The sequence below is a fragment of the Aspergillus homomorphus genome, assembly GCF_003184865.1.
Source record: "Aspergillus homomorphus CBS 101889 unplaced genomic scaffold BO97scaffold_95, whole genome shotgun sequence".
Classification (NCBI taxonomy): domain Eukaryota; kingdom Fungi; phylum Ascomycota; class Eurotiomycetes; order Eurotiales; family Aspergillaceae; genus Aspergillus; species Aspergillus homomorphus.
The window spans coordinates 19,920-43,824 of NW_020291981.1; the positions used below are offsets into that span (position 1 = coordinate 19,920).

The 23,905-nt window shown below is 46.7% G+C and overlaps 1 protein-coding gene across 1 annotated transcript; it reads left to right on the top strand.

The window, feature by feature from the left end:
• Window positions 1-676: 676 nt before the first annotated feature.
• BO97DRAFT_466320 (acetyl-CoA synthetase-like protein) lies at window positions 677-22,018 on the top strand (the record flags this gene model as incomplete). The annotated part of the gene is made up of 3 exons (XM_025699586.1): window positions 677-10,144; window positions 10,232-18,163; window positions 18,218-22,018. The coding sequence occupies exons 1-3, from the start codon at window positions 713-715 to the stop codon at window positions 22,016-22,018; spliced, it is 21,165 nt and encodes a 7,054-aa protein (XP_025545838.1). The 5' UTR covers window positions 677-712.
• Between the last annotated feature and the right edge of the window lie 1,887 nt (window positions 22,019-23,905).

A 23,905-nucleotide genomic window follows, 5' to 3' on the forward strand; every position in this document is an offset into this window, starting at 1 on the left:
CTCATAATCACGTTACGTATCCACTGCACGTTGCCTGATGTGCCTCGGAGGACCATGGATCCTAAGCCTCCACTCTTGTATCTGTTTGTCTCACTCGAAAGGCAACCACCAGTCGGATGCAAGTCTAGGCTTCCGTTGAGGTAGTATCGGATTGTGGCGAGATTCACAGTGGAGCCACAAAGAACGCGAAAAGCACAAAGAAAGGGCTTTGAAAGTTCATATGCTTTGTTTGGATTTTTGCGTTTTTTAGTCTTCGAATATTCCTTGAGATGGTTTCAAGACATCTATGTATAATCAGATGACGGAGAGCAAACTTTGGAGATATTTCGTCAGAAACGACGCCTCGCACTACGAGCGGTTTTAGAGACAATGACCCTGATCTGTTTGGCCCCTTAGCACATGTTTTGCTGGGGAAAACGTACTTTGGCGCTGTAGGATTCAGATGTAACATTATACTGCATGTTTGGTTATGTGCTTTCCGACTAAGCCCAAGATGACGACCTCGGGAATTCATTGCCCGTCGGGGGAGTCTGGCCATAATGGCATTTTACTAGCATAGTTACAGTATGGGTACTATAGCTGGCACATCTTCATATATTCCGCTGATGCCCTGCGCAAACATCTTAAAATGAGAAGAGTCCACAGAATATCATCAATTGCTTCATATCAATCCATTCATCAATCCCTCAAACGATCAATAGACCTTATCAAAATGCGATCTCCCAATGATCTTACAACATCAGCAACCATGGAAGATATTCATCAAATATGGTCTTGGAACGCTAACGTGCCTGAGGCGGGTGAGACATGCGTTCACACCCTCATCACCGACAAAGCTCTCCAGCAGCCAGATGCACTTGCCGTCGACGCTTGGGACGGGAAGTGGACGTATGGTGAGCTTGAGGATACTTCTACCAAACTGGCGTTGCGTTTGCTCGACCTTGGAGTTGGCCCTGCAACCAATGTTGTCATATGTTTTGAAAAGTCGAAGTATACGCCTCTGGCTATGCTGGCCGTCATGAAGGCGGGTGGAGCCTCCATTGCACTCGATACAAGCCAGCCACAGCCACGATTACAGTCTATCATCAACCAGGTCGACCCTGTAGTGATACTATGCTCCGCGTCCAAGAGCCATTTGACCAAGTCAATTATCACCGAGTCTGCAGTAGCATTGACAATTGATGAAAATTCTCTATCCAAAATGAATTTCGAGCCGGACTCGGTCGCCCGTCTCCCTGACGTTAGTCTAGACAACAATCTCTACGTGGTCTTTACCTCTGGAAGTACAGGAACCCCCAAGGGCGTCGTCGTCACACATCTCAATTATTCTAGTGTCATTCTCCACCAACAAGAAGCGCATGGCTTCAAGTCCACTTCAAGAGTATATGACTTTGCTTCGTATGCTTTTGATGTGAGTTGGTCAAACCTCATCCACACCCTCACCATCGGCGCCTGTCTGTGCATTCCATCAGAGCAGGACCGCAAGGACAATCTCGTCGAGTCCATACGCTCACTGTGTGCTACACATGTCGATGTGACCCCGTCTGTTGCTCGCCTTATCCCTGATTCCTTGCTCTGCAAGATTGAAACACTTGTTTTAGGTGGCGAGAAGCTGTCTGCAGAGCTTGCCAGACATTTGTCGTCGCTGGTAACATTGAAAAATCCGTATGGACCGAGTGAATGTACGCCTACATCGACTATCGCTACAATTCGACCGGATGATGATGATTCAAAAATTAGCAGCATTGGCCGAGGCTTGGGTGTCAACAGCTGGGTTGTAGACAGTGAGAATGAAGGAATTTTGGTGCCTATTGGACAGGTTGGAGAGCTATTACTTGAAGGGCCTCTGCTTGGCAATGGCTACTTGAACGACCAGACGAAGACCACTGCGGCCTTTGTCAACAATCCGCTTTTTCTGCTCAATGGCGGCGATGGACCTGGTCAGCCTGGGAGGCGCGGGCGTCTCTACAAGACCGGCGACCTGGTCCGTTACGAGAAAGACGGTAGCTTGACATTTATTGGCCGTAAGGACACGCAAGTCAAGATTAACGGCCAACGAGTTGAGCTGGGTGATATTGAGCATCATATTTACCGCCACATCCCACATGGTACCGTGTCTGTGCGACAAATTGCAGCAGAAATTATTTCACCAAAGACTGGTTCCAATGCTGTCCTGGCAGTATTCCTCGAGGTCGACCTTGGTGTAGAGGATACGGGAACAGCGGAACAGTTGTTTTCAAAGACCGAGAAGATGATGTCTAACTTGAGAAGCAATCTTGCTCGAGACGTCCCTTCATATATGGTTCCTGCTGTATTCATTCCGTTGAGGAACTTCCCATTGTCTCCGACAGGCAAGACAGACCGACGCCAACTGCGGGCCATTGGTGAATCAATGGACTTGACTGTCTTGGCAGGCTTTGGCGCAGCACCTAATGAGGCTCAGATCCCTCTCACTCTGCGAGAGAAACAGTTGAGAAGACTCTGGGGCTCTATCCTCAGGATTGACGAAAACCTTATTGCTCTCAACGATAACTTTTTGCAAAGAGCCGGCAACCCAAATGCAGCCATGAAACTCGTCACTGCAGCTCGAAGAGAAGGCCTCTCCCTGAGCGTGGCCAACGTGCTGAAGTATCCGCGACTTCAGGACATGGCACAGGTGGTTGAAACAGTGGAGCAAGAGCAGGCACATGAAATTATGCCATTTGAGCTTCTGAGCAATGATATCAATCTTGATCTAGCCCTCAGAGAGGCTGCAGCATCGTGCAACGTACAAGAGAATCAAATTCAAGACATTTATCCCTGCACACCGCTACAGGAAGGCATGATCTCCCTATCCGCAAAACGCGAGGGTGATTACATCATGCAGTATACGCTGGAGCTACACCATCGATGCGACATAGAGCGCCTAGGTAAAGCCTGGGCGACAGTAGTTGCTACGACGCCCATTTTGAGAACACGAATTGTCGACATCACTAGCCAGGGGTTGGTACAGGCTGTTCTAAACGAGCAGTGGTCAAGTTCGTCGATCCAAAGGAGGACTCTGAGCCAGGCGAGAGACCACAAGCATCAATTCGGGCTAGGCATGCCATTAGGCAGATTTGAAATTGTCACCGGCGACTCGTCTGATTTTAAGCACTACTTCGTCTGGACACTGCACCATGCCCTGTATGACGGGTGGTCACTTCAGCTTTTACTCGAAAAGCTCGAGAACGAGTACGCCGGAAAGGCAGACGCGCAGTCAAACTCACCCGACTTTAAACGGTTTATCAGGTATATTTCAACGAGGGATGGCGAGAAGACTCATTCGTTCTGGACCGAACAGTTCCAAGACGTCGAAGCCCAGATCTTTCCGAGCTTGCCATCTGTCGACTACCAGCCTAGGTCGGACAAACTGTACACTCATTCTGTGGAAGGAATACAATGGCCAAAAAATGGAATCACCCCATCGACGACAATTCGTGCGGCTCACTCTATCTTGATATCCAGTCTGACCAACAGCCCCGATGTTGTCTTCGGCAGCATAACGACGGGCAGACAAGCCGCCGTGGATGAGGTTGAAGAGCTTATTGCACCAACTATAGCCACTGTACCTGTGCGCGTTTCGATCGACAGCAAAAACGAGTTGGGACAGTTTTTACAGCGAATTCAATCTCAGGCCGCAGATATGATTGAGTTTGAGCAGACTGGGCTGCATCAGATTCGACATATCAATGCAGATGCGGAGCGAGCATGCCAGTTTCAGACACTGCTTGTTGTTCAGCCCGCTGAGGGCTCGGCTACAGCACCGAGCGACATTTTTACCAACATTGCCGACGACATAAGGAAAGGAGATGGAAACAGCGCCGCAGAGCTGGGGACTTACGCCTTGACTATGGAGTGTCTGCTCAAGAAAGATGGCCTTGACCTCCATATGAACTATTGTTCCGCGGTCATATCGGAGCATCAAGTGCGCCGTTTGTCACAGCAGTTTGAGCATGTCCTTGGTCAAATATGTCATCTGATGGCGATAATTCACAGACAGAGAACAACACTTGAATCGCTGCGGCAGCCAACATCGGAAACTGAGCGGCAGATGCAGCGAATCTGGGCACAGGTACTCAACCATAATCAAGCATCAATTGGGCTAGATCACAGCTTTTTCCAACTCGGCGGCGACTCTATTGCTGCCATGGAAGTTGTGACTGAAGCTCGCAAGCTTGGCTTGAGACTGGCTGTGTCAGACATATTCCGTCGCCCGAAATTGCAAGACGTTGCAAAGAAGGCTTGTGACAGTGGCCAGCAGGTTTATGGAGAAGAGCAGCTCATGAACGACTCAGAAGTCCAAGTTAATGGAGGCACCGAGCACACTAAGCTACCCGACGATGCCAAGGCAGTCGCTGGCCACGAAACGCAGCAAGTCATGGTATGGGAGGGAATGTTCGATAAGGAGGTCTATGGAACTATTGATGATGTCCAATTGGAGAAGATTGGGCGCGACTTCATCGGATGGACGTCCATGTACAATGGCAACCAAATGGACAATGTCGAATTGAACGAGTGGCTTGACGATACTATTGCCACAATACGCAGCAGCGGATCGACAGCCAACATACTCGAGCTGGGGTCCGGCAGTGGAATGATCTTGTTCAATCTCGTCAACGGCCTGCACAGTTATGTTGGACTTGATCCGTCCGAAAAGGCCGTGGACTTCGTTTGTTCCACAGTTAAATCCATTCCCCAGTTGGCCGACCGTGTCTATAATATAAAAGGAACAGCAGACAACATCAACAGCCTAGGCGTACCCATCTCTGCTGACATGGTCATCGTGAACTCTGTCGTCCAGTACTTTCCCAGTCAAGACTATCTGCTCAAAGTAATTGAGGACCTAGTTCAGCTGGAAACAGTCCGCACGATCTTTTTCGGCGATATTCGCTCCTACGCGCTGTTTCGAGAGTTCCAGGTTACCAGGGCGCTGCATATTGCAGGAGATACTGCAACCGAGGACGAGATCCGACAGATGATGGCCAACATGGAGCAAGTCGAGCTGGAGTTGCTGGTAGATCCCGCTTTTTTCACATCCTTAGTCGACCGGTTCCCTGGACTTGTCGAACATGTGGAGATTCTTCCGAAAAGATTGAAGTCGACGAACGAGCTGAGTGCCTATCGATACGCTGCCGTCGTGCATCTCAAAGACTCAAACCCACTGGCTCAGCCATTACAACTCCACGATATCCAGAAAGAGAGCTGGATTCACTATTCCGGGCGTCAACTCAATCGTCAGTCGCTGTTACAACTTGTACAAGATTCTTTCTTACGAGACCCGTCCCCCTCATCAGTTGTGGCCGTATGCAATATACCTTATAGCATGACAGTCTACGAGAGGCACGTGCTTGAATGGCTTGATAGTGGCCTCACTGCCGGTCCCGATGCTGAGGACTGGCTCTCTTCTATCCGCCAAACATCACAAGAATGCTCGTCACTCTCGGCTCTCGATCTGCAACAAATAGCTCACCAAACAGGATGGCAAGTGGAGATCAGCTGGAGTCGGCAATTTTCTCAGCGCGGTGGCTTGGATGCCATATTCCACCGACACCATTCACGAGGAGACCGAACCAGCAGGACTTTGTTCAACTTCCCCACAGATCATCAAGAACGGCCATCTCAATCGCTGAGCAATTGGCCTTTGCAGCGCAAGCAACAGGGAGAAGAAAAGCAAATAACTTTGGGAGATGTTTCCACCGTCTGCAAAGAGGACTTGCATGACATCTGGACTTGGAATGAAATTGTCCCAGGCGCCCTCGAGGCCTGTGTCCACGATCTCATCTCGGACACAGTAAGAGCTCAGCCTCAATCCCCTGCTATTTGTGCTTGGGATGGTGAGTGGACTTACATCGAGCTTGATGATTTGTCTAGCCGTCTTGCACACGCGCTTGCTCCGTTTGGCGTTGCCAACACAGTTGTACCTATATGCTTTGAAAAGTCAAAATGGACGCCAGTGGCAATGCTGGCTGTGATGAAGGCCGGGGCAGCGTCAGTCACCCTCGATGCCTCTCAGCCTCTGGAAAGATTACGGTCCATTGTCTCCCAGACTGACCCTCGAGTGATCTTGTCATCGGCGTCTAAGCAGGACTTGGGTGTCCAACTCACTAGAGCTCCAAACCTTGTTGTTGACCAACATTCCATTTCTACTATGCACATCACCGCCGAGCCTCTTCCCACCGTTGATCCGTCCAGCAAACTATATATTGTTTTCACATCTGGCACCACGGGTGTTCCTAAGGGCGTTATTATCACACACTCTAACTTTAGCAGTGCCATCCGACACCAACAAGAAGCTCATGGTTTCAAATCGACATCTCGGATTTATGACTTTGCCTCATACGCGTTTGACGTTAGCTGGTCTAACTTCATACATGCACTTACTATTGGTGCCTGCTTGTGTATTCCGTCAGATGAGGACCGCCGTGATGACTTGGCCGGGTCGTTGGAGAGGCTCGGCGCTACCCATGTTGACATGACGCCTTCCGCAGCAAGCTTGCTCCCAGAGAAGTCATTCAAAAGGCTTGAGACGGTTGTACTCGGAGGCGAGAAGCTTTCTGTAGAGAGCGCACAGCGCTGGAGCTCACTGGTCAGCCTCAAGAACCCATACGGTCCCAGTGAATGCACGCCCACGGCTACCATTGCGACGGTAACACCCACCGATGAGTACAAATCCAGTATTGGAAGAGGACTGGGTCTGAATACATGGATTGTGGATACTGTTACAGATTCTTTAGTTCCAGTCGGCGGAGTCGGAGAGCTCCTGCTCGAGGGGCCTCTCGTTGGCGCAGGGTACCTCGGCGATGACACAAAGACGGCCGCTTCCTTTGTGCAAGACCCTCAGTTCCTTTTGCAAATATGCCCTCAAGGTCAAGCAAGACATACCAGAATGTATAAGACTGGCGATCTGGTTCATTACAACCCGGACGGAAGTCTTAGTTTCGTTGGGCGCAAGGACGCTCAGGTCAAGATTCATGGCCAGCGTGTCGAGTTGACCGAGATTGAGAGCCACATTCGTCGCACTTCTAAGACTATCCAGGTGGCTGTTTTGTTTGCCAAGTCAGGGCTGTGTGCAAATAGGGTAGTTGCATTTGTCTGCATCCAGGGAACTGGCCAAACTCAGACAGCCGCCGATCAAATTCGACTCATCGATCCCAAGTATTCGACCCTTGCTACTGCTTACACCGAGTCCGCAAAGTCTAGTCTTAGCGACACTCTTCCTACTTATATGATTCCCTCAATTTGGATTCCACTCCAGCATGTTCCGTTGTCAACGTCCGGAAAGCTCGATTACAAAGCTTTGAAATCATGGCTTGATAGCATGGACTCTAAGACGTTTGCCAATATTTTAACTGCGTCTGATGGCGACGTGGAGCTTCGCAAGGCTGAGACAGAATTGGAACAGGTCATAGTAGGGGCTTGCGCTACAATTCTCAACATTACAGCATCGAAGGTGAACCTGGATCGGTCGTTCATTGCGAATGGTGGTGATTCCATCTCCGCCATGAGGCTCGTTGCTCATTGTCGCGCGAACAACGTCGTATTTTCGGTGGCTAAATTGCTAAAGAGCAAAACTTTGGCCGCTTTGGCCTCATCATCAGAAATCAAGTCAGCTTCCAACATGTTGGGCTTCTATGAGGAGAAAAGTGACTCTTTTGCGTTGTCGCCTATCCAACAGTGGTTCTTTGAACAAGGTCTCTACAAGAGATCCAATGACAACTTCGACAATCAAGGATTTTATCTCAAGGTTAAGCGCCCATTATTGACAAAGGATATTGACTCGGCGATTTCCAAAGTTGTTCAGCATCACTCTATGTTGAGAGCTCGCTTTCATCGGAACGGCGACGAGTGGACCCAAAAAACGCTTAAGCCTGACACCAATGGTTTATATCACTTTGGTGTCCATCACACGTGCCTTCCAGCTGATATAGAGCGACTAGCTCTATCACGCCACCAGAGTCTCGACATCGAAAAGGGGCCAGTATTCTCTGCTGACATTTGCCATAATGCGTTTGGAGAACAGTACCTGATCCTGATTGCTCACCATCTTGTTGTTGATTTAGTCTCGTGGCGTGTCATTCTGGAGGACATAGAATCTCTACTCGGTGGTAGTAATTTGCAACCAAGTCTTCCATTTCAAGTCTGGAATGATATGCAAATTGAGCGGGCGAAGGAATCGAGCCTACTTGATCCTGAAAATGTTCTTTCGACCACTGGAATCAATAACAACCTTGATTTCTGGCAAGCCACAGCAGAAACCAAGAACACCGTCGAAGATCACCTAAACTTCTGTACCAAGATCGACAGCAGCATTACAGAGCTCATCCTCAAAGACGCAAATTACCCGTTCAACACTGAACCTATGGACCTCCTTCTTGCGGCTGTTTGGCATGCATTCTTCAAGACGTTCCCCCAAAGAGACGGTCTCACCATTTTTATTGAAGGACATGGTCGCGAGTCGTGGTCCTCGGATATTGATCTTTCCCGCACTGTCGGCTGGTTTACTACCATCAGCCCCATCCATGTGTCAAAGAGCGACGTATACCAGTCTGTCGCAAGTCTAGTGCGCGTTGTCAAAGATGCGCGGCGGCTCCTGCCTGCAAATGGCTGGGCTTACTTTGCTTCGCGATATCTCAATGAATCGGGAAAATCGGCGTTCAAATCGCACGACTCTATTATGGAAATAACCTTTAACTATCATGGCCAATTTCAACAGCTGGAGAACGAGAAGGGGATGTTTGAAAAGGTTACGCTCAGTGGAGTCTGCGAGCAAGGACCAGCTCTTCCCGCCTCTTCCTTGATTGCTGTCGAAGTCTCGATAGATCGAGGGCAGGTCACCTTCGACATTTCTGCCAACCGCTACATCAATCACCAGGATGGTATTTCAAATTGGATCAAAGCAATTTCACAGTCATTGGAGACCATTTCCAACGAGCTTGTGTCTACAGAAACCTCACATCGCACGCTTTGCGACTACGAATTTCTGAGCCTCGGATATACGGAGCTGAATCGATTACAGGAAAGTGTCATCCCAGAAATCGAGAAGCTAAATGATTCCACAGTAGAATACATTTACCGCTGTCTTCCCACAGTTGATGGTATTCTGATCAGCCAATTCAAAGACCCAGAATCGTATAAAACAGTGCAACATTTCGAGATTACTTCCCACATCGACGACCAAATCGACCTAGAGCGTCTTTCTCTAGCATGGCAAAAAGTGGTTGCCAATCAACCTGCCCTACGAACCGTCTTTATCCCTGGCACGGACAAAGCCGCTGCATTCAATCAAGTTGTGCTGTCTCAGTACCACGCCGAGCTCATCATCCTGCATACTGCCAGCGACGAGTACACCGAAGCCTTGGAGATGTTCAAGAATCTAACCCCAATCAATTATCAGAGCTTCAAGCCTCCTCACAGAGTCGCGCTGTGTCGAATCTCACCTAGTAGAGTACTCTGCCAGGTTGAGATGAGTCATGCCATCACAGACGGTGCATCGACGTCTATTTTGGCCAATGATCTTCTCCAGGCATACAACGGCAACTCGATGCCAATAAATCTCATGGACACAGCATGTGAGTTTGCTCGGGCCCAACTCACTTCCTCTTTTGGGGAAAAACTGTCATACTGGAAGAAAAAGCTTTCGGGAATGGATCCCTGCCACTTCCCCAAAATTTCGGGTGCTTCAACACAAGGCACCGGTACATCCGTCTGCACAATTCGTGGCTCTCTGTTTAGCAAAATCCAGGATTACTGCAATTCAGTAGAAGTCACGACGGCCAGTTTATTTCAGAGCATATGGGCACTTACTCTGGCCGCCTATACCGGCAACGACTCGACATGCTTTGGGTATCTAGCATCTGGCCGCGACTTGCCTATTGCTGGTATCGATAAATCTATCGGTGCATTTACAAACATGTTGGTTTGTCGAGTCAATATTAACCGAGAAACTGAAATACTTCAATTTGTTCGGACTGTTCATGATCAAGTTATGCAGGATCTGGAGCACCAGCACTGCTCACTAGCAAGCATCCAGCATGAACTAGGCATAAATTCCGATAACCCTCTTTTCAACTCCATCCTATCATATCAGAAGCAGGACGATGAGCCGGCAGGAGACGAGGGTTTTGTCATCAAGGCCTTGGACGGACAGGATCCCACAGAGGTACGTTGTATCGCATGTCAAAGTTCTTTTACGGATTCTGACAAATCCTAGTACGACATTGTGTTGAATATTGGGCACGCTACCGACCACATCGAAATTGTTTTTGACTATAACCACGCCTGTCTTTCAAGCATCCAGGCAGAGAGCATACTTTCACTCATGCAATCTACAGCTGCCGCTCTAGTTCAGCATGCTTCGGGAGATCATCAGACTTTAAGAAGCGTCAACATGGTCAGCACTGAAGATATATCTGACATATGGCAATGGAACTCAGACGTGCCAGTCACTGTCGACGATTGTGTGCATCATATCATCACGCGAACTTGTCATGAACGCCCCCAAGCTCCGGCAATCTGTGCATGGGATGGCGATTGGACCTATGCTGAAGTCAATAAGCTGTCAGATAGACTTGCCCACCTTCTAGTCTCCTACGGTGTTGGCCCTGAAGTGGTTGTCCCGCTTTGCTTCGAAAAGTCAAAGTGGACACCCATAGCAATGATGGCTGTCATGAAGGCAGGAGGCGCATCTGTTGCCATGGACTCAACCCAACCAGAGGAACGCCTGCGAGCAATCGTAAATCAAGTGAAGTCACCTATTATCTTGTCATCATTTGCCAACGAACAGCTTGCAAGCCGACTAATCAGCGAGCTTCCCAGCCCCACCAAAGTCCTCACAATAAGCGACAAAGAATTGGAAATTTTGAATGTTCCGAGTGGAAGCCAACTTCCCCATGTCAACCCCAGTGATACGCTCTATGTGGTATTCACATCCGGTAGTACAGGGGTGCCAAAGGGAGTGGCAGTTACTCACTCCAACATTGCCAGTGCGATCAAACACCAGCGACACTCGCTTGGGTTCACTTCTGAATCTAGGGTATTCGACTTTTCTTCCTATATGTTTGATGTTGTCTGGTGCAACTTACTACAGGGTCTTTCTGCTGGAAGCTGCCTTTGCATCCCGAGCGACAATGAAAGAAAAACTGACTTTATGGCCGCTATTGTTAGGATGAGGGCAAACCTTGTCATATTGACACCTTCTGCTATCCGCGGCCTGAAGCTTGACGCTCTGAACAGCCTATGCAACCTCCACTTCATCGGCGAACCTTTACATGTTGACACTTTTAGATCAGTTGACGAAAGTGTCAAGATATCCAACCTATATGGCCCCACTGAATGTACAACATTCAGCACAGTACAAACCATTTGCGGCAGACAGCATCAGTCAATTACAATTGGCAAGGGAGCGGGTCTAAATACCTGGGTCGCGGACATAGCCACTGGTACGGCTCTTGTACCAATTGGCAGTGCGGGAGAGCTTCTACTTGAAGGCCCATTAGTCGCCGCCGGCTACCGGGATGATGCTGTCAAAACAGCTGCCGCATTCGTATATGACCCGCCATTTCTTCTGCGTGGATCGGTGGGTCAACCTGGCAGACGTGGCCGCCTATACAAAACCGGAGATATTGTTCGGTATAACTCCAACGGTACTTTGACTTTCCTTGGCCGAAAGGATTCGCAAGTCAAGATCAACGGACAGCGAGTTGAGTTCGGTGATATTGAGTCTCACATAAACGGGGCGCTGCTACCGGACTTCAGTGAAGGTCAAGCTTTAGTCGAGTTTGTAACACCGCAAGGAAGCTCACGTCCAATGCTTGTAGCTTTTGTTTACTTCGGACCTACTGTCACTGAGGGCATGGGTGAGGCCGATCTGCTAAGCCTAGCCAAGCGCACAGCCATATCGCTGGATGAGAGTCTTGCTGCTCGAATCCCTGCATATATGATACCATCCGCTTATATTCACTTGCAGAAAATTGCTGTCACAGCGACAGGCAAGACAGACCGCCGTCGTTTACGCGAGATGGCCAAAGATGTTACCTGGGACCAGCTCATTTCAACTGACTCCCACGGTCCTGATCGTTGTCAACCTGGCACAGAGATGGAGATACAGCTGCAGATCCTATGGGGGACTGTGCTAGGAGTTGAAAGTAGTTTGATCGGTGCACACGACAACTTCATGCGCGTCGGTGGTGATTCCGTGGGCGCAATACGCTTAGCGAGTTCTGCCCGGGAACTTGGTTTCACGCTGGACGTGGCTGATATTCTCAAGAACCCGAAACTAAGTGATATGGCAAAACTTATGATACGAACAGAGCCGTCGCAGGATATTTCGATCAAGGAATTCTCTCTCCTCAAACCTGGCTCTGATGTCGACAGGGCCGTTGCAGAGACATCCGCTTTATGTGGCGTGGACGGTAACCAAGTTGAAGACTTGTATCCTTGCACACCCCTGCAAGAGGGCTTGCTGGCGCTGACAACAAAGCGCCCCGGCGACTACATTATCCGGTGCATTTTGGAACTGAAGAGATCAACAGACGTCAAAAAATTCTGCGCCGCTTGGCAGGCGGTGTTGGAGAGCACCCCAATACTACGAACTCGGATTGTAGACATCGCGGAACAAGGTTTGGTGCAAGCTGTCATCAAACAACCAGCACAGTGGACATCGGCAGAAGCCTCCAGCTTGGTAGACTTCATGGCTGCTGATAATGAGAAGACAACTGGTTTGGGTATGCCCTTGGTGCGATTCGGACTAGTGCAAGAGACGAACAAACACTTTTTTGTTTTGACTCTGCATCATGCAGTATATGATGGCTGGGCGCTGAACCTGGTCTTCGAAAAGCTCGAAAATTTTTATGCTGGGTCTTCCAGGCATGAAAGCCCGGATTTCAGACACTTCGTCAAGCACATTTCCGGTCTCGACAACGACGCGGCTGCCAAGTTTTGGAAAGACCAACTCCAAGGCTCAGAGGCACCCACTTTTCCCTCCTTACCAACTGCCACGTTCGTGCCCAAGTCTGAAAAGACCATTTTGCACACAGTTGAAGAGTTGCAGTGGCCCAAGACTAATGTCACTGCTTTTACGTTGGTGCGTGCGGCACTGTCACTTTTGACGGCGGCCTACACCAATTCAGAAGACGTTTGCTTTGGCGTGACTTCCAACGGTCGGCAGGTTGGGCTCCCTGGAGTAGAAAGAATGATAGGTCCGACTATTGCGACAGTGCCAGTTCGTGTTCGCATTGACCGCGAGCAGCGTCTCCAAGCCTTCCTCACACAGATGCAGCATCAGTCCATTGACATGATAGCGTTTGAACAGTTTGGTCTGCAGCAAATACGGAAGTCAAGTCCTGACGCCGAACGGGCCTGTGACTTCCAGTCACTTCTCATTGTCCAGCCAGCAGAAGAGACAGCCCAGTGGCAGAGCGATATAATTGCCCGTGATATCGGAGAAGGATCTGATAATCCTATGGGCATTCAAGAGGTTGGAACATATGCCCTTACTCTCGAATGCCATCTCGGACCCGACAAATTGCTCATAAAGGCCAACTTTGATTCCAATGTAATCGATGAACTACAGGTCAAGCGATTTACAAAGCAGTTTGAGCACGTGCTTCGTCAAATATGCTGCTCTGGCAGTGGCCTTGCCGTTTCTGATATTGATACCACCAGCAGACAAGACATGGAAGATATTTGGGAGTGGAATGCTGTAGTTCCCGAGTCAGTCAACACGCCTGTTCATGAGCTCATCTCCTCTGTGGCACGCAGACTGCCGCATGTGCAAGCTGTATGCGCATGGGACGGCAACTGGACTTACCGTCAACTGGATGACCTGTCAAATTATGTTGCGCACCACCTCGTCGGCCTTGGTGTTGGCTCTCAGGACATCATACCACTGTTGTTCGAGAAGTCCAAGTGGATGCCAATCGCGATGCTTGGTGTCATGAAAGCAGGAGCGGCGTCGGTGGCTATCGATACCAGTCAGCCCAAAGACCGACTTCGCATGATTATCGACCAGGCAAATCCCACAGTCGCGCTAAGCTCAGCTGATAAGTTGCCTCTTGTCCGGAGTCTGACAAAGGCGCAAAGCTTCGTTGTCAATGGCCAAGGTATTGACTCCTTATTAAAACCTAGCCTTAATGCTACACTTCCAGTTGTCGATCCGTCCAGCAGACTGTATTTGGTCTTCACCTCTGGTAGTACGGGTGTCCCGAAGGGTGTTATAATTCGACATTGCAATTTTGCCAGTGCAATTAAACACCAGAAAGAAGCTCAAGGCATCCTTCCAATCTCGCGTGTCTATGACTTTGCTTCATATGCATTTGACGTCGCATGGGCCAATGCGCTATTGACCTTTGAGAGCGGCGCTTGTCTCTGTATCCCATCCGATGCTGACAGAAAGGATAATCTAAACGGTTCAATTGCGCGACTGAAGCCCACTCACGCCGACCTTACGCCTTCGGCAGCACTAGTCCTGTCCAAAGAGTCACTTCAGCAGCTTGATACCCTCACTTTAGGTGGCGAACGTCTCCTAGCGGAGTACGCAACAAAGTGGTCCCAGTTTGTGACAGTCAAAAACTCATACGGACCAAGCGAGTGCACTCCAACTGCCACATTTACCGAGGGCATGAGGCGTGGATACGATCTTGGTGCTAGCATTGGTAAGCCTGCTGGTCTCAACACTTGGGTGGTTGATCCTGTGACGGGGCAGTCGCTCGTTCCCATTGGAGGCGTCGGCGAGCTGTTCTTGGAGGGGCCGCTTGTCGGTGCTGGCTATCTTGGTGATGCAAAGAAAACGAATGCTGCTTTTATCCATGACCCACCATTTTTGCTCCGCGGCAACGTTGTCGCGCAACCTGGACGACGCGGCACGCTGTACAAGACGGGTGACATTGTGCGATACAACTCAGATGGCAGTCTCACTTTTGTTTGTCGGAAAGATACACAAGTCAAGATCAATGGCCAGAGAGTAGAGCTTGCTGAGATTGAGAGTCATATGGCTCTATACCCAGCGACCCGACAAGTGGCGACCCTATTGCCTAGCACTGGCCTCTGTGCAAGCAAGCTGGTAGCTATGATCAGCCTCACAGATGTGAACTATGATGTTAGCGAGGACCTCGCCGAAAACAAGATTGAGCTGGCATCTTCGGAACATGACCAACTCATCAATGAGCACATTGAGGCCCTTCAATCGCTCTTGCGCGAGTCTTTGCCGCAGTACATGATTCCATCTCTGTGGGTGGTCTTGTACAACCTCCCTATGACCGCATCGGGAAAGCAAGACAATAAGGCACTCAAATTCTGGCTGGAAAATATGGATGAAACGCTCTTTTCTAAAATCAACAATGCGAACGGTAGCGACATTATCCGAAAACCAGACACGGAAGGCGAAAGAGCTCTCAGCGAGAAATGCAGTATTGTCCTTAATATGCCCGTCGACAAGATCAATCTCGACAAATCTTTTATTGCGAATGGTGGAGATTCCATTGCCGCCATGAGGCTTGCATCCCACTACAGAACTGCGGGAATTCCCATCTCAGTCCCAACACTCCTTCAAAGTAAAACCCTCGCGGATTTCGCAGCATTTTCGGGCGCAACAGCCATTACCGGAGTCAGCCAGGAAGAGCATACTGACGTTCCTTTCGAACTATCACCCATCCAGCAGTGGTTCTTTGACCAATCGCCATTTATGAGCCAGCAGAAGCATGACAGATTCTACAACCAAGGATTCTATGTGAGACTCAGGCGCACAGTGGGAATCAATGATCTAGAATCAGCCTTTCTTTCTCTGGTCAATCGGCACGCGATGTTACGCTCGCGATTCCAGCATCATGGGGGCAAATGGAAGCAAATAATCCTCAGTCACAGCAAACGAGCTCTTCATTTGAACCTATCGCAGCACCTGTCCATGAGCGAGATTGCATCGTTAGCTCAAGAGCGGCACCGACAGATTGACATAGAGAAAGGTCCTGTCTTCTCGGTTGATATTTGCTTACTAGGCCAGCAGCAGTATTTGGTCATGATAGCCCATCATTTGGTTACCGATTTGGTCTCCTGGCGGATTATCTTAGATGATCTGGAGACTATTCTCAACGGCCATTCCCTAACGGCCGCTCTACCCTTCCAAGTGTGGAGCAGGCTGCAAGCTGAGCGGGCTGTATCTTCCACTTTGGAGCCTCACAACTTGCTGTCGACTGACGGCGTCCATAACAATCTCAAGTTTTGGAAGTATACGCACGACACGCCCAACTGCTTGGCAGACCACAGGCTCCGATCGGTCACCATTGATCGAGAAACTACGGCTGTACTACTGGGCGAGGCAAACAAAGCCATGAACACAGAGCCAGTAGAGATCCTTTTATCGGCTGTTTGGGATGCATTCCTTCGGACGTTTCCCCAGCGCAACAGCCTGACCATATTCAACGAAGGTCATGGTCGCGAAGCGTGGTCTGACGAAATTGACTTGTCGAGCACTGTTGGATGGTTTACCACACTCAGTCCCATCAACATCTATAGAAATGATGCCACCAGCGAGACCGACATGGTGCGGCTCGTCAAGGATGCCCGCCGCAGCCTTCCCGCGAACGGCTGGGCTTACTTCACCTCCCGATATCTGAACCCCGACGGGCAAAGAGCTTTTGAAAGCCATAACACAGTATCTGAAGTTGTTTTCAATTATCATGGCCAATTCCAACAACTAGAAAGTCATCAAGCACTTTTTGAAGACATTGATCTTGTCGATGTACGTGAGCAAGGTCGCTCAATATCTGCAGGGTCTTTGTTTAACATCGAGGTTGCCATTGAAGCAATGCAAGCGCGCTTTGAATTCTCCGTCAATCAAAATATCGCTCATCAGAGCTTGATTAACCAGTGGATTGACCAGATTCAACCCTCTTTGGAAAAGATTTGCCTCGTCCTTCTCGAGGCCAACCCAACGCATACGCTGTGTGACTTCAAGTTTATCAGTCTCGACTACCAGCGCCTTGACGATCTTACCAGTCGACTACTTCCGGAGATCGAGTCAATCAACCATTCAACTGTTGAGGAGATTTTCTCGTGCTCTCCGATTGTCGATGGAATGCTCCTCAGTCAGATAAAGCAGCCAGAATCATACAAGACACTTCAACAATACGAGGTGTTGTCGTCTCATGACCATCCTATCTGTCTCGACACCCTCAAAGTTGCTTGGCAAAAGGTAATTTCTCGCCAGCCTGCCCTGAGGACAGTTTTCATCGCTGGCCTTGACGGATCTACCGCCTTTTACCAGGCCCTTCTCAAAGAGTGCTCCGGGGATGTTGTCGTTGTTGAGGCTAAAACTGAAGAGGAAGCCCTGAAAGCCTTTTCCTCGCTTCCGAAAGTCAATTACCAACAGGCCAAACCTCCTCATCGCCTCGCTCTTTGTCAAACGCCGGATGACAAAGTCTTTTGTCAGATAGAAATGAGCCATGCTATTACTGATGGTGCCTCTTCCAGCATTTTGATCAAGGATCTGATTGACGCCTATGGTGATAGGCTGTCGTCAACAGACCTTGTCAAAACAACACGCGAATTCGCTAGCCACTTGCTGGCTAAGCCACAGTCCCAAATAATTTCGTATTGGAACACAAAACTCAAGGGCCTTGAACCTTGCCGCTTTCCATCCCTATCGAGCCCGTCTCGGGAGAAGCACGAGTGTAGCTCGGAGATTGGAGTTTTTGTCGAAGACAAGATGTTTGCGCAGATTCAAGACTTCTGTAGCATAAACCAGGTCACGCCAGCAAGTCTCCTCAAGAGCGCCTGGGCTTTGACACTCTCGACCTACGTACAAAGTCAATCTGTCTGCTTTGGCTATCTGGCATCTGGTCGAGACCTCCCAATCGCCGGAATGGACGAATCTGTCGGCGCTTACACTAACATCATGGTCTGCCGTGCCGATTTGGATGGGCGACAGCCTGGTGTGGCACTCGTGCGACAATTTCAGGATCAATTAATGCAGGACTTGAGCTTCCAACATATATCGCTTGCTAGCATTCAACATGAGCTTGGACTGGCGTCCGATCAGCAGCTTTTCAACTCTATTGTCTCTTTTCAGAGGTCAGGAGACGATAATGAACAATCAGCTGAGGAGGGTAAACTTCGATTCAAGAATATTGATGGTTTGGACCCAACAGAAGTCAGTGGATTGTGGTGCATGAGAGTGTATACATCTGGACTAATGTTTTTATAGTACGACATCGTATTGGGTATCAACCAAGGAACCAGCTCCATCGAAATTGACCTTGAATTCTCCCACAGCTGTCTCACCAGTAATCAGGCAAAACGCATTCTGGAGCATCTGGAGTCAAACATTGCCGCTATTCTTCACAATGAGCCACCTGCTCTGATCGGTCACCAAGATGAGCAAGATATTTGGAGCTGGAACTCCACTGTTCCTGACATGGCCAACATCTGCGTTCACGATCTGATCTCCAAGATGGTATTCCGCCAGCCGGATGCGCCAGCTGTTTGCTCATGGGACGGCGATTTCACCTATGCGGAGCTGGATAGCTTTGCAACACGCCTTGCCAATAGCCTCAGCAAGATGGGCATCGGAAGTGGCAGCATCGTCCCGATATGTTTTGAAAAGTCAAAATGGACACCAGTTGCCATGCTAGCAGTTATGAAAACAGGTGCAGCCTCTGTTACGATGGATACGAGCCAGCCTGAAGAACGGCTCCAGTCTATTGTTGCACAGGTGGATGCTAAACTTGTGATCTCTTCGACATTGAAGGCTGAGCTAGCAGCCAGGCTCACAACGGCTACCGTCTTGGCTATAGACAAAGCCAGCATGGGGGCGATGGCTGATAATACACCGCTGGCTGCAGTCGATCCCGCAAACAGTATTTACATTGTCTTCACATCAGGGAGCACTGGCACGCCAAAAGGTGTCATCATCACTCATACCAACTACAGCAGCGCCATCAAGCATCAGCAGAGCGAACACGGCTTCAAGCCATCCTCTAGGGTCTTTGACTTTGCCTCTTATGCGTTCGATGTCAGCTGGTCCAACTTCTTGCACACCTTGACCATTGGGGCCTGCTTATGCATTCCTTCTGATGATGATCGTAACAATGACCCAGCGGGCGCAATTGACCGCTTACGGTGTACACACGTTGATATGACCCCCTCGGCCGCAAGCGTCTTACCTGCCAGTACGTTGGCTAAATTGGATACCATTGTTCTGGGAGGCGAGAAGCTCTCGCTTGAATATGCCCAACGCTGGTCCGCCCTGACAAGCGTGCGTAATCCGTACGGGCCTTCCGAATGCACACCGACGTCGACAATCACTGAGATCAATTCTGCGGAATTAAGCAAGGGCAAAGTGAGCATCGGCAAAGGAGTGGGACTCAATACTTGGATTGTTGATCCTGCTACTGCACAACATTTGATGCCTATTGGCATCCCTGGTGAGTTATTACTCGAAGGTCCGCTTGTTGGTGCTGGCTATCTCGGAGACCCTGTCAAAACCGCCTCAGCATTTATTGAAAACCCAGAATTCCTAGTCAAAGGCGCTGGTCCAGGAATTCCAGGCCGCCGTGGTCGTCTGTACAGGACGGGCGATCTAGTCGCCTATAATACCGATGGTAGCTTGTCATTTGTGGGCCGAAGGGACTCTCAAATCAAGATAAACGGGCAACGCGTGGAATTAGGCGACATCGAGTCGCACGTTTCTGCAAACCTGGTGAGTCATGACAGTGCTCAGGTTGCGGTCGAGGTTGTGTCACCCCAAGCTAGCTCCAACAACATACTTGTCGCCTTCGTGAGCTTTGACGACCTGAATTCTATCAACCTGAATGATGAAAAGCTTCTTGCCCGCACGAAAGCGGCGACCGAGGGAATTAGGGAGAAACTCGCGACACAAATCCCATCTTATATGATTCCTTCGGTCTACATCCCTGTTACTGTTTTTCCCACAACAGCTACTGGGAAGACTGATCGGCGCCGACTACGTGAAATGGCCTCAAGCCTCACCCTGGAGCAGCTTACCTCAATCAACCAAGCTCAACAGCAATATCAACCCCCCACTACTCCTTTGGAAGTGGCACTTCGGGAGCTCTGGATCTCAGTTCTCAAATTAGGATCGCGAAAGATTAGCACTGCAGACAACTTCTTCGAACTTGGTGGGGATTCCATCGGTGCTATGAGGCTGGTAGGCGCGGCCCGTGACCACGGACTATCGCTTTCTGTTGTAGATATTTTCAAGCATCCTAAGTTCAGCGAAATGGCTGCTTTGCTTCGTTCTGTGGATAAGACGCAGTCGGAAGAGCCACGGGTATTTCAACCCACTTCGCTTCTGTCCAAACATCACAACAAAGACCAGATACTCTCTCGACTCTTTGATCTGGGTATTGACTTGGGTAATGTTGAAGACATCCTCCCTGTCACGGATCATCAAGCTCGTTCCATCGCGATGACTCACTCTGCGTCCCGCGACTTGCTCCTCTATCACACTTTAGATAGCAAGGGCGTGCCAAATATGCGCAAGATGCGAGCAGTGTGCAATGAGCTGGTCAATAGATATGATCTCATGCGAACCCTTTTCATCGCACATAAAGACAGCTTCTTGCAGGTCGTGCTGAAGGCCTTTCCTGTGGATATAACCGTCTTGAGAATTGAGAATGCCAGCCTAGAGGAATGCACAGAAGAGCTACGATTACGCGACAGGGACGATGAGCTCCGTTATGGCTCGCTCCTAACAAAGATTGCTATTTTGCATCAAATCCGCGACAATGAATACCGTCTCGTGGTCCGCATTTCCCATGCTCAACATGACGGAATCAGCTTGATGAAGATGTGGAACGCATTTGAAGAAATGTACGATGACGGAAGTGACGACTCATTGCACATTCCTTCGGACACTAGCTTCCAAGAAAAGTCCAAGGCTAGTTTCTCCAACTACCTGCATGCGGTGGCTGGTACAAACCGGGAGCAAGCTAAGTTTTACTGGCGAAGACTCCTCAAGGGCTCTAGCATGACGAACCTCAAGCCCCATGCTTCATATGCCCTGACCTTTGGCGAAGGACCATGTGTCGCCAGACATGTTCCTAAGAGCATTGCTCAAGGTACTGGATTTACGTTTTCTACTGTACTGAAGGCTGCTTGGGCGTACGTTCTGGCAAAACACCTTGCCAACGACGACGTGGTTTTCTGTAACCTCACTCACGGTCGGGGTCTGCCCGGGACACAAGATGTCTTTGGAGCCTGCGTGAACATCATTCCTACTCGAGTATCCTTTACCGACGGATGGACTGTTGGCGACCTTCTCAGTGCATTAAACACGCAACAGATTGCGAGCATGGAGCACGAGAATATAGGCACACGCGAAATTGTCCGTGACTGTACTACATGGCCAAAGTGGACATATGCAGGATCCATCATTTATCACCATGACTTTGACGATGGAGAATATATTGCTCATAACCGCAGTATGCACGTTGAGCAGGAGCTAGATCTGTCTCACGGCAAAGTGGACATGACCGACGTTCATATCACTTCTAAGCCTGATAACAACATGTTCCGAATTGAGCTGGACTTCGCACATGGCGTGGTATCTGAGCGTGACGCTGAACTGCTGGCTGCGAAACTGACGGAGTCTATCATCGTTTTCTGCAATGTCATGGACCAGCCTTTGTTATCTCCCGACCAGATCAGATATCTGCGGACAAGCACATCGCTGCCCTCAGAGAAGCCTCTCAGTGCAACCCCAACAAATGAACAGTTAATGGTTGCTAGCATTAGCCCGACTGAAATGAAATCGTCGCTTGAGAGTGCGTGGAGGGACACTTTCAATTGCCGCCTTAGTCCTGAGGTGAAAGCTGGCAAGACAATTTTTGATCTTGGTGGTGACTTGGTAAGCGCTAGTCTGATATCAGCTCACATGGAGAGGCAAGGATATGTCCTTAGTGTTGAGGATGTCTTGGGGAATCCGACTTTGTTCTCGCAACTGACGCTGTTGACGAAGCGCTCTCTTCGGGATGTTGATGTCTGATTCACAAGAATGTTTAATATTTAGTCTGTCATTACTACTTGGTATCATCACTCAGTACTTCGGCGTTTCTCTTTTTTTTCTTTACACAATATTTTATGTTTTGAAATCAATCAACTTTGAACCTGTTGACTCATATGCCCGTACTAGTACTAATCTTCGATCTCATTTTCAAGTTTGACCTTCTGGCATATTGTAAAGGAAAAAGGTCAGCTAGGTGTAGAATCAAAGTACTGGTATTGTATAGATATAGACTAATCCTTATCTTTCTAGTATATAGCAAGGCCTGGGTATTTAAAATATAGATTCTATTAAATTATTAATATTATAACTATTTTATAATTAAGATATAGATATTCTATTATAGTAATTACTTAGTTATATAAATTAATTATAATAATTTAGTTTTTTCTTAATAGCAGCTGTTTCTAGTTATAAAATAGTAGTATAATATTACTAATTTAATAATTAAACTAACTATTTTTATAAATATAATAATTAATAGTAGAAAATGATAATATTAATTTATATTAAGTTAATTAGAGTGGCTAACAGCTAGATCAGGTCAGGTTAATAAAAACTTTTATACCTGACTGTAGATTAATAATCAGGTTAAAGAAATTTTTATACTTAACTATAGTATAACTAAAAACAGGATAATTAACTATTTTAATTATTCTTAGTATTAAAATCTATTTATTATATTTTTTTTAACTTTAGTATAGTTAAGATATATCTAAGTTAAATAAGAATTAATTTAATTATTCTAATTATTATTTAAAAATATATAAAAATAAGCTTTCCAGAATAAAAAAAAATAATTAAAAAATATAATAATAATTTTTTTTTATTTATAAAAAAAAATAAGGAAATTCTAGTAATATTAATATAATTTAATTTCTTAAAATATTATTACTTTTATAATAAAAAATATAAAAAAAAATATATAATTATAGTTTAATTTAAACTGTATACTAGAGATCTAATAAATTATATAAAAAATATTATACTTTTATTATTAAAATAATAATTAAAAACTAGTATAATATTTTTAAATTATTATTAAATCTTTTTAAATAAACTTAATAAGCCTATTATTTTTTTATTTTTTATTAAAAAAAATCTTAATTATCTGTATATTAAATTAAAAATTATTTATATTATATTATATAATTAGTTTATTTTAGTAATTATATTATTTATAATTATTTAATTTAAATATTAGATACTATATTATATCTTTAATAATAGATTTTATAAAAATCTTTTTTAAATCTTTTTTATATAAGTATTTTTTTTATTTAAATTTATTATTTTTATTTAATATTTATATTTAGATCTCTAGAAAAAGCTAAATATATTAAAATTATAAAATCTTTAGAAATTAAAATATAAATAATAAAATATTTATTAAGATATAACTTATATCTTAATAAAATAATATATTTAGATTTTAGATTTATAGTAGAAAAAGAGATTATTCAAATTTTAATCTTAAATATAACTCTAAATAATTAAATATTTAAATTATTTAAAAAAAAAAAATTTAATAATTCTAAACTTTAAATATAGTTTTTTATTTATTATATTTATTAATAATAATAAATATAGCAGATAAATTAAGCTAAAAAAAAATATAATAAATTATATTTATATATAAATATATCTTTAAATTAAATAATATTATTTTTATAAAGTTTTTTTATTTTTTTTTATTAATCTATTATTTACAGAATCTTTTTAGTACTATAAATTAGTTATAATTATTTAGTTTATTTTTAGAAAATATTATTAAGTCTTTTTTTTCTATTTTTTAGATTTGGGTTAGGGTTTACATTAGGGTTTACATTAGGGTTTACATTAGGGTTTACATTAGGGTTTACATTAGGG